This window comes from Haliotis rubra, unplaced genomic scaffold, assembly GCF_003918875.1.
Source record: "Haliotis rubra isolate DU_JTF1 unplaced genomic scaffold, ASM391887v1 Scf802, whole genome shotgun sequence".
Lineage (NCBI taxonomy): Eukaryota > Metazoa > Mollusca > Gastropoda > Lepetellida > Haliotidae > Haliotis > Haliotis rubra.
This window is the reverse complement of record NW_025767527.1, coordinates 194,666-206,413: the sequence shown is the minus strand read 5'-3', so window position 1 is coordinate 206,413 and position 11,748 is coordinate 194,666. Positions and strand designations below refer to the sequence as shown.

Sequence of the window (11,748 nt, the reverse complement as noted above, 5' to 3'; positions counted from 1 at the left end):
TCTGCAACACAGTCTTGTCGTAAAAGGCAACTGACAGGATTGGGTGGTCATATTCGCTGACTTGGTTGACACATGTCATCGTATCCCCATTGTGTAGATTGATGCCCATGCTGTTGATCACTGGATTGTCTGCTCCAGACTCGATTATTTACATATAGCTGGAATCTTGCTGAGAGCGGCGTTAAACAACAATCAAACAAACTCCAGCCTTGGCTTCCCATTCGAAGGTTGCATGTTTAACCCCACTGAGAGAGAGAGAGAGAGAGAGAGAGAGAGAGAGAGAGAGAGAGAGAGAGAGAGAGAGAGAGAGAGAGAGAGAGAGAGAGAGAGAGAGAGAGAGAGAGAGAGAGAGAGAGAGAGAGAGAGAGAGAGAGAGAGAGAGTCCCTGGCGTAACGCTGTCAAGTGCAGAGTGATATGAAAACAGCAACAAAATGAAACAAAGTAACAATATCCCGGCTAATATATAGCTGGACACTGATTTTCAGTTTCGTAGACTATTGTTTCTATTATTATAACTATTATCACGGTAGTTTCTCCATGGTCCCGAATGTTATCGATAATTCTGACTATCGCTTATCTACAGTGGCTGGCCATAAGTGAGTCATCATTGGTGAAATTTCCATAGACTTACATGTTAATTAACTGGTTCAAAAATAATTTTCATAAAATGAGTAGAAGTCATTTTATTTTGATATTTTGCAAACATCTTGGAAATCATCTTCAGTTACGCGTACATAATTTTCTTTCATCTTTCAGATGATTAGTTATCGAATGACACCTGATTTAAGCACCATAAGTGCAACATTTAATCTATCTATTATTTTGAGATGCGTCTTTGTTAGCAAAGCTGCTTCAGGTTTTGATTGTGACACCGTTTATTATGTTTAATACTGTTCATATGGGCCTTATCTCTCTCACTGAAGTGAATCGTTCACAAACGCATATTATGTATATTTGAGTCTTCTATGCGATCACGGAAGCACGTTCGCGCACATACATGTCATTTCCAAGACTGGAACATAAAACTTGCTAGGTGCTGTTTGAATTTGAGAGTGTAGTAGAACTAGTGTCAACAAGGATAGCATCACCAGGTAGCAGAACATTTATTCCTAAGTTGGGCCATCCGTATGATTTATGAGTTTCTCGTGTCAAAGAAAAAAAAGTTATGCAAATCCATATTGGTCCAATGAAAGGGCTGTTATTATCATGTGACTAGTGTGTGATCAATGCCAGTCATACTCGGATAACTTCTTTGAGAAGTTGGGAAGTATAATATAGACAAACCATGGATAACAACTACTTTATTTTGTGGGTGAGACGTTTCGGTACAGATTCTCGTTCCGTTGTCAAGCAGGAATTCACGAGAATCTGTACCGAAACGTCACACTCACGAAATATGAAAAGTTGTTATGCATAAAATTTGTCTATATTAAACATAATCATGTCAAGTTGCTATTGATAGCAATAAGATTTACTGTTTTGACGCGTACTATTTAATAACCAATGGAACTCAAATATTTTAAATGGCAGATAACTATAACTGCAGGTATTGTACCCCCGAATAAAACGAACTGAAATAAATAACAAATGGTCGCATCGTTTAGTAGAGTAACAGTCTATAGAGGCAGTTGTAGAAATACAAGTACAAGGGGTTTTATCGTGTTGTTTAGTCCAGCGCACCAGGGTGTTAAATCCTCAGCTGCAGTTACAGCAACAGCCGGTACCCTGTTATCAATATGTCAACGATAACTTCGAAGAATGCTGGATTCTGATAGGTTAAAAAGAGTTTTCTTTTTCCTACTTCCTGAACACATAGCGTGTGGCTCTTTGGAAGGTTATTTGTGAACTTTATTCCAGGAAGAGTCCTAAAGACTATAAATATTTTAAGCTGTAGTGATCATTTTTACATTTATATCTATCTGTCACCCCTTTTAAGAACGTTCCACTATAGGAAACCTTTGTACCCAGATGTGTTGTTTATTAAGCGTACCGATAGAGCGCCGTCTTCACCGTTGCCGTCATGGTGGAATGGTGATAAACCTACGGTGTTTTGATGAAGAAGCACTGAAGAGTACATCCCTCCTATTTTGATTTGGAACGGACTTCAGCGCACGGTTCCCAACTAAACTGGACACAACAGAGGGACTACATCAAATTTCAGATCACAGTAGTTTTAACTCCTAATGATGTGCTTTAAATAACTCGTCACAAAAGCTGTAATGTAATGAACACGTCAAGCAGGAAATTGCCCTCAAACCATTTTTATTTTCTATACATTAGACAGACAAACATCAATACATTGACTGAGTACAGTTAATTTCGTTCATTATGAACAGGCTTATAAAGAATGCTTCGTTTGAGTTCTTTACAACCGTACTTTACTGTATAAGCATGTGTGAAATGTTAATTTTAGGTAGTTAGTGAATGATAAAGCAATATAATAGATATATCAAGGCTGTGGGTAAATAATCAAGCCTGGACCAGACATCCCTGTGATTGACCCGTGCGCAACATTCGTACATGCTGTCAACCGTCTCTCTGAATGTGGTCACTTTTCCATTTATATTTTTTCTTGGTTCCCAGAATATTTTAGGCCACACTTTTTGTATTACTTGGCTTACGGATCAGCCGACGGGAATTTTTGCTAAAGTGGAAGAAATATTTCCATTTTTTATATGCCGCCAATGAATAAAACCCAAATGAATAATTTAAAAATCTTCTCTTTTTAAATCGACTTTCTGTTACGAATTTAGCATCGGTGCAAAACAAAATTTTAAATATTGAAAGAAATATAATCGCCGAATTAACCTTACTGAGTGAAAATGCTGTTATTTTAAACCCTAATATAGTAGAAAATGTGAACACCTAAATGACCGATGGCATAATCTTTATTTTTGAAACAGCCTTCTTGTGGTGAAAGCCATTTAAGGAAAAGAAAATCTGAAATAGCATATTTATTTTACCACTTTCCGACGGGAATATTAGTAGGTATTGCTGTAAAACGATCCGTTAACCAAATAATAATAAAAAGAGAAAAGAAGGTGTGGCCTAAGATGTGATGTTGTTAACAACGCACACAAAAAATTCCTTAAGGAATTGAATAGTACAACTGGACTTATCCTTATTTGAACAATGATACCTATTGTTTGGTCTACATGCTCATTCTAAAAGGAGCGGTTGGGTAGCCTAGTGGTTAAGGCGTTTGCTCGTCACGACGAAGACCCGGGCTCGATTCCCCACATTGGCACAATGAGTGAAGCCCATTTAATTTCCGGTGTTCCCCGCCATGATATTGCTGGAATATTGCTAAAAGCGGCGTAAAACCATACTCACTCAATCAATCATTCTAAAAATTATATGCATGTATCTGTAGAAATTAAAACAATATATGCATTCTATATATCATACACTTATAAACAATGTCACCAAACAATATTTAGCGTAATATGCACAAAGAACTTAGTTAAGAACCCCCCTGAAATGTCCCACGGTTGATTGTTCCCACGATCTTAACCCTTTGGAGTATATCTGGGACATGATTGATCGTCATGTGCAACAAAGGGATCCTCCTGCACAGAACCTGTCCCAATTGGAAGCTGCTTTACACCAGGGATGGCGTAGACGGTGCAGTCTCGGTCTGCCACCTCCCCATTGTTAGAGGTGTAGTCAGGCATTTTAATTGACAGAACAATAGAGGTGGCGGGGGCAGTTCATCACATTTACAGGGAAATATACTAGTGAGTAAAGTAACCAAGTAAAATAAAATAGATACATGACATAAAAAAATAATGTTGGTTGGTTGTACAATTTGAATAGTAGTGATTTTTTACATACTATATATATATATATTCATACTCATTGACATAGTAAATTTATACATATTCCAAAAACATGAAAATATTAAAGTATATTAAAAAGTTCATTTATTTCAACACCTACGTCAGTGGTATCGATGGTACCGGGACAGGAAGGACCACAGCATTTCCAATGGATATTGGTTCCTCTTCGTCTCTTAATTCTCAACCTATAGTCCTGATAAAGAAGGTTTCTGCTTCCAGATTTGTTATCAACAAACACTACGTTAACCTGTACATTTGCCATTTTGTTAAGGCCAGAACTAGAAGAACTGAAGTAAAACGTAAACATCGTTTGACTTAGACTTTGAGTATTTATACATGCGTCTTGGAAAAACAAAAGTGAACACTTAACTTTTTAATCACAATTCAATCATACTCCTTCTAGGGCAGCAAACATACGAAATTTCGGTCACCCCAATTAGACTGATAAAACTTAGCATGATTCGACCCCTCTGCTTGTAACAACAGGATTATCCCTAATCCTTTACAAAGTGGTGGCGAAACGAGAAGACCCCCCGTAGACTGCCCCTCCAGAGGATCAGGAGGCTAACAGGGGGTATGAGGAGGAGATTGCTGTCTGTCAGACAGTCACATGAAGGTTACACTCGGTATTGACCTTGAATCATGTAAGACACGCAAAATTACATGTTGAATGTTCACATTCACCAATAAATTCAACATAAAACATTCCAGGGCCATACAGACATGGTTTTGTATAAAAATGAGTGTTTTTAATAATGAGCAATTATCATCATAAAATCAACATGGATGCCAATAATTTTGTTATTTTTTATGAGTCAAAGGATCGTAGGGGTCAGAAAAACACGTTTTTCCATCGTGGTCACCACTACAAGTTTTATGTACGTGTTGAAAACCTATCATTGGAAAAAATACAGGGGAAGCAGCTGCTTAATTAAGTTCAATGTGTATATTAAGAAACAGTACATTCGTGAAGCTGGAAAATGCGCTCGGCTTGACATTCAGGCACAACTTAATGTGAACTGGAATGTGTAGTAAAATCAACATAGAATACAAAGTCATATCGGGTTACTATGACAACCGTCAGACTATAAACAATAGGGCTAATGAGGACAATAAGGATAACAATTAACAAACTGTATCCGTAGTGATCTCGAGTAAACATCATTTTGGACATATATTTATACATATATACATATATACATACGTATATATATGTACGAAAGGAGTTGACACAGAAAATACCACAAGCCTGCTGACAAATGCAGTATCTTTGCGTTTACACATTACATGACAGGTAGGGAAAACCAATATCTTTCATAGCATGACGTACACGTGACGATTACAAACACATCTGTAAAAGTAAAATACAATGTAAAACCAGGATTAACATCAGAATTGTATACAAGGAGCGGACTTCATTTATCAACGCACCCATACATAATGTCATAAAAACAGTGCAAGGAGTACAGATAAAATACAAATATCTACAAATCAAGTCAACTTACTGACTGAATTAACTGGCAGCTACAGTTATGATTTTTACACGCATGGCAAAGCACCACTACGAGACTATGGAGCCGTCAACAATTGACCTACCCAGATCCTGGTTTGTCACTTACGTGATAGACTTACCACGGCGAACTCTACTGCTGCAGCAATGCCAGAATTGCGTAGGATTTTAGATCAGATAGTAGGAAACTCCTTGGCGCCGCAACTATTTGCCCAAGACCACCAGTTCGAAGCGTCATTCTGACTGATCAGTATCGTCGGCTGAGACGTCAGTGGTGTCAAGGACACAGAGTGTGTCACGTTTTTCGCTTCACCATACAGACGGAAGACGCCATATTTACATATGTCGAGGGGAACATTATGCTGGAAAGGACGTTGACAGGTGATGACGACAGTGTAACGATGCGAGCTGCCATCGCACATACCGGTAGAACAGATTTGGTACATGCCCAGGGCAGTTTAATGACACTACATTACAAAGATGAAATTCGTCGACCACATGTCATTCTCTTTCTGCAGCAAGCAAACGGCAAGACTGAAAACGGCCTTTTGAGGCATGTAAAAATCCAAGTACTGTCGTGGGCCTGAAGGTCTCCAGATCTAAACCCATCGTACATTTATGTGATGCCATTGATCATGATTAAGTAGTACAGCTACGGAACCCCCAACCGTTAGGACAAGCACAGCAGGAAGAGTGGGTGGACATTTCCCTATCCACAGTTCGTAATCTGACTGGTTCCATAGGGCGATGATGCCAGGCAGTTCTGGACTTTCATAGGGGCCATAAACGATACTGAGAACAAATGACCCTAACCTTGACATTCGATTGATGACTTGTGCCAAATAGGAACGCATTAAGATCTGTTGATTATTTTTATAATACATGGAATACGCCTGAAAACCACTTTTGCGTTTCTTCTTTTGCAGATATAAAGATTTACTGTACACTATGTACCATTTTAAATGTAAATACAAATCATTATGAGTATTACATTTGTGTTTTGAGACGAAAATCAAATCCAAGTGTTCAAACAAACGAAAATAATATTGGGGAATTGATATCACTCAAGGTGGGATAGAACATGATTCAGATTCTTCACGTCTGACAATGCTACTCAACACTGCAAAATAGGGAATTGAACAAGAAGTGCACTGTCCACAGTGTCCAATCATTCCAATTTATAGAATCAAACTGGTACCATCTTTTGTCTTCTTAACCTCTTACTTCCACCATCTAACATTTTCATAAACGCCAGTATTACATAATCGTTATATATGTGCTCAAAACAAAGCTCTACATCTCACAACTAGATGCGAAACATATACATCACATAAAGCAAAGAAATACAACTAATTCGCAAGGATGGTAATCCTTACAAACAAACGCTTGAAAATATATAAATTCTAAATTTTACAACCAAACTTTTGAAGTTTAATAGTTACTACTAAATCGCAGTACATTCACATTATGCATATAAAATACTACAAACTATTTGTGTGTCATTGAAATGTCTATAGGTAAATGAAACATATCCCTTAATGAGTGAGTGAGTTAATATTTAACGTCACATCGGCTATCGCTTAATGATGTGCAGATAATGATGTATATGTACATTCTTATTAACTGGTTATTTCTTCGTAGTTTGTACAGTCTCCAAGTGTATATATAGGCCAACAAATATACATAGAAAATCTAATCATTCATCTTTTATCTTTTAAAGCACGTTTGATAATCAGCAGTAAATTGTAAGGACAGCTAAATGTACACAAACTGTCACATCATTGAAACGATTACTGTCTGCAACAATCGCATGATTTTGGTAGAACATATACCAAAACTCCAGACTTATTGTTTAAGTTTTTTTGGTAAGCTGATCGTGCTGTCTCTCGGCTTGAATGTCTCTATAGTTTTTGTTGATAAACGCTTAGCTTTTGACATCCGAAATTTCTCATGCAATTTGTCGCTTGACGTTTTTGCAATATCCAAAGGGTTTCTGCCTTGTTTGTCCTGAGCATGGAGATCGGGATTCTTGCTGAGGATTGCCCGTACCAGTTCTGTTTTCGTATACTCCAGATGATACTGGGAATATTGACGTATAAAATGATATGTTTGTGGTAGTTCCCCTATCCCTGGAAACCCTTCGTCCGCGTCCGCCAGATGCAACACCGATTGTCCAGATCTATTTGTAATACTGACGTCAGTCCCTGGATTGTTCAATAATACCATGGCATTCTGGTAATCTTTATACATTATACACATGTGAAGAGATGTGTTGCCAACATTATCTTGAGCATTGACGTCAGCTCCAGCAGCAATCAGATGGTGAACACTGATTGGCTTTTGAGAACGGAAAGAACGATTGCCTTCAGAGACAAAATGCAGTGCTGTTTTACCAGATGTATTCTTTGAATTGACATCTGCCCCAGCTGTGAGTAGTCGTGAGATATCACGTCCTTCCTTTACAGCCATCATCAGGGGCGAGTTACCGTTATCATCTTGAGCATTGACGTCAGCTCCAGCAGCAATCAGTTTTTGGATGATAATTGTGTCAAAGCCACAACCGTTTTCAGAGACAAAATGCAGTGCTGTTTTACCAGATTTATTCTTTAACTTGACATCTGTCCCGGCTGTGAGTAGTAGTGAGATATCACTTCCTGCGTTTATAGCCATCATCAGGGGCGTGTTACCGTCATTATCTTGAGCACTGACGTCAGCTCCAGCAGCAATCAGTTTCTGGATGACTGTTGTGTGAAAGCCATAACCTTTTCCAGAGACAAGATGCAGTGCTGTTTTACCAGATTTATTCTTTGAATTGACATCTGCCCCAGTTGTGAGTAGTAGTGAGATATCATGTCCTGCTGCTACAGCCATCATCAGGGGCGTGTTACCGTTATCATCTTGAGCACTGACGTCAGCTCCAGCAGCAATCAGTTGTGAAGCGTTGTTGTTTTTCCTTTCCTTGTCATGGTCGAAACACATTGAGGTTCTTTTTATGGGAGGGAAATAATAGTATTCATAGACAAGATGCAGCGCTGTTTTACCAGATTTGTTCTTTGAAATGACATCTGCCCCAGCTTTAAGTAGTGGTGATATATCATATCCGGCTTTTACAGCCATCATCAGGGGCGTCTGACCAACCGAATCTTGAGCGTTCACATTAGCTCCCCCAGCAATTAATTGTGGGATAAGGTTAATTTCTCCCTCTCTCTCCTTTGAAATTCCCTCTATAGCAGTCATCAGAGGTGTTTGACCTTTGTGATCTTTGGCATTGATGTCGGCTTCACCTTTGAGAAGAGTTTCAACAATGTCTGCAATATCATGACTTAAATTGAATGGACTTGAAGGTCTTTTACCTTTTTCCTCAACGTTTCTTCTCGCATGTACATACATACATTGCTTTGATATTGCATGCTTAACAACTTTGTGGAGCGCTGTTTCACCACAGGTATTGGAAGCATTTACATCTGCCCCACATTGGAGTATTGCTGAAACGTTTTCCTCACATCCCCTCTCTACAGCTATCATCAAAGCTGTATCACCATGTGCACTGCTCGTGTTCACATCAGATCCGGCCTTTATTAATGTTTCTACCATTTTCACATGGTCCCTTTGAACAGCTATGATTAGTGATGCACCGCCATGTTTATTTTTAGCATTGACTTCCGCTCCAGCTTTGAGCAGTGGTGAGATGTCTTTGTTCATCTCGACAGCCAGCATTAGTGGTGTATTACCACTGTTATCTTTAACATCGACATCTCTGCTGCATTCAATAACCTTTATCACGGCATTATTTTCGCTCTTAGTAATCTCCGTGTTTGTATTTCCCGCAAGTGTATGGAGGGGTGTATCCATTATATTGTTCTTGGTATTTACACTTGCCCCAGCTTTCACTAGAGTGATAGCTCCTTGTGTGAAGTTTCCCGTGAGTGCACTGTGGAGTGGAGTATTACCTGCACTATCTGGTATGTTTAACTTTGAAGATGGAGCTTCACTAGCTCCATCATTATCAGGTTCATCTGTAACTACAGATTGGGACCCAACATGACTTATTCCAAGTGCTTCCTTTAGTCTGTATGTCTTAGTAACTGCACCAGTTTTCTGGTTTGACCCATATACATGGTGCAGTGGTGTTTGACCATTTGTATCGACAACATTCGCGTCCGCGCCTTCAGTAAGTAAAACTGCCACAACATCAAAACTTTGCCACGAAGCAGCCACTTGTAATGGTGTGAGCTTTTCTTTGTTGAGAGCGTTGACGTCTGCTCCATGTTTGACCATGAGTTTTGTAAGATATGATATGTCTGTAGGGTTGCTGGATGTAGGATTGCTCTCTTCCATTCCAAACTTTTCTGCAAAGAGTTCAACTATCTCCAAGTTCTTCTTAGCGACAGCACGGTGTAGTGGTGTGTATCCATCTCTGTTAACCACCTCGATGTTTGTTCCTCCTTCAATAAGCAGCCTAGACACAGACGCACTATTTTGCTCTGATGTTACTGCATAGTGAAGAGCAGTGTTTCCAAGACTATCTGGATCATCTACATTGCAGCCAGATTTAAGACTTAAACTGACAACAGTTCTATTTCCAAGTATGGCCGCTTGGTGGAGCATGCTACGACCTATTTCATCCTTCCTGGTAATGTCAGTTGCGTATTCTGTAATCCACTTTTCACCTTTTAACTCTGAAACAAAATTAGTAAAAACACACTGAGAAATTGAAAATGCTATGTCATAAACACACCATGTATAACATGAAGGCAAGAGCTTTATGGATGTCAACTTCTTTATTTTGAAGGGTCACGACGTTTCGAAGTATATTAATACTCCTTCATCAGGTGAATGAAACAGTTAGGAACAGACAGCTGTATATGTACATGTTAAACCAACAACAGTTATAAGATAACAAGGGAAACCAGTAGTAGTTAGCTGGTAGATGGGCAAGTGGAAGCCAGGGATTGCTAATCCAGGCATGATTAAGGTAACAAAGGTGGCAATTAACAGGGGATCAGAAAAACAAATGGAAGCGGGAGGAGGGTGTGTGTGTGTGTGTGTGTGTATGATTAGCACTAACGTGATGAATGGACAAGTGGAAGCCAGGCATTGTTAATCCGGGCATGGTTAATGAGGTAATAATAGTGGAATATAACAGGGGGTACCAAAAAATATGGAAGCCAGGCCTAATGGTAATAATTACAAGGACAATGAGGCCAGCAGTGATGATTAATTCACATTAATAAGTCCCAAGCGCTAGGCAGATATGTTCCCTGGTCACGATTGATTGCTGGATGGTTTCTTCTGATGACTATGGCCTCTTGCAAGCCTAGCGCTTGGGACTTATTAATGTAAATTGTTATCTTATAACTGTTGTTGTTTTAACATGTACATATACAGCTGTCTGTTCCTAACTGTTTCATTCACCTGATAAAAGAGTAAGAATATACTTCAAAACGTCGTGACCCTTCACAATAAGTACCATAGTTTTACGTCTGTTGGTATGACGTGGCCGCTCTCCGGGCGGACGCTCTAACCACTACACCACGGAGGCGGTCGCTCCAGTTCTGAGCCTCTGAGTATTATTAGAGAGTATCTTCTCGGATAATATGGAATATGCATGTTACTAATGAGGACAAAACTCGTTTCATATTCATAATATATGTCTTCTACAAACAGAAGAGGCGGTACTATCAGCATCTGCACTTATAATAACATTGAATATCACTGATATCACTATTTGACCGTTTTGAATATTACTGATTCCACTAATACGTGGTGATCATAATGTGTGTGAAAACTGCATTTAAATCATTTATATCACAATACCAATTATAAAATATTTTTATGAATTTGTATTACAGTATTTCACTTCTTATGAACTGGAAAATGACATTAGTGCAAATTACCAATTGTATATTTACCGAATATATCCACGTCCAGAGGGGTGAGTGGAAGAGATGCACTGATGCAGACTTCCATTCGGGTACCTTTTGGCAGTTTAGCAAAGATGTCTTCAGGCAGGATCGTAGTGATGACTTCCCTAGCCAAACTGGTCCAAGTTTTGTTCCAGGCTCCACTGTGACCCTGATGATGACAGATCCTAAATCTGTGGACTCAACCCTGGCGTTCAGTGGTTTCAGGAGGACGTTTATGCGGGGAATGTTTCTGTCGATGTGACTCTTGATTTCAAGGCAAAGTTCATCGGTTGCCGTTATGGTCATCTCTAAGCCCTGAGTCGAAGGACCTGAAACAGAAATGCTTAGTTATAGAAAAAAACCTACATTCGGAAACAGGGTTATTGCATGGAGATCAGGTCTATTTTCAGCTAAAGCAGCAGAACCAGACATAAAAACATGAGCTTGACAATTGTTTTTGTAAAAAACATAATTTTTGTGGCAGAGTATAAT

The 11,748-nt window shown here is 39.0% G+C and overlaps 1 protein-coding gene and 1 long non-coding RNA gene across 5 annotated transcripts in view; one reads left to right on the top strand and one right to left on the bottom strand.

Moving 5' to 3' along the window:
* LOC124261662 overlaps positions 1–11,748 on the top strand; it is a 32,177-nt gene that overhangs the window by 8,665 nt on the left and 11,764 nt on the right. Inside the window, exon 2 of the long non-coding RNA XR_006894386.1 lies at positions 6,712–6,892. This is a non-coding gene — a long non-coding RNA (uncharacterized LOC124261662). The remainder of the gene's footprint in view (positions 1–6,711; positions 6,893–11,748) is intronic.
* LOC124261659 (ankyrin-3-like) overlaps positions 7,043–11,748 on the bottom strand; it is a 32,623-nt gene continuing 27,917 nt past the window's right edge. For 2 of the 4 annotated variants that reach the window (XM_046696003.1, XM_046696004.1), the window contains 2 exons: positions 11,263–11,585; positions 9,896–10,029 (listed from right to left, as the gene is read on the bottom strand). In XM_046696003.1, the coding sequence (XP_046551959.1) occupies positions 10,024–10,029; positions 11,263–11,585 (329 nt within the window). In that variant the 3' untranslated portion in view covers positions 9,896–10,023. Of the gene's footprint in view, positions 10,030–11,262; positions 11,586–11,748 lie in introns of those variants that run through there. The other 2 variants (XM_046696002.1, XM_046696001.1) reach the window with 2 other exon arrangements.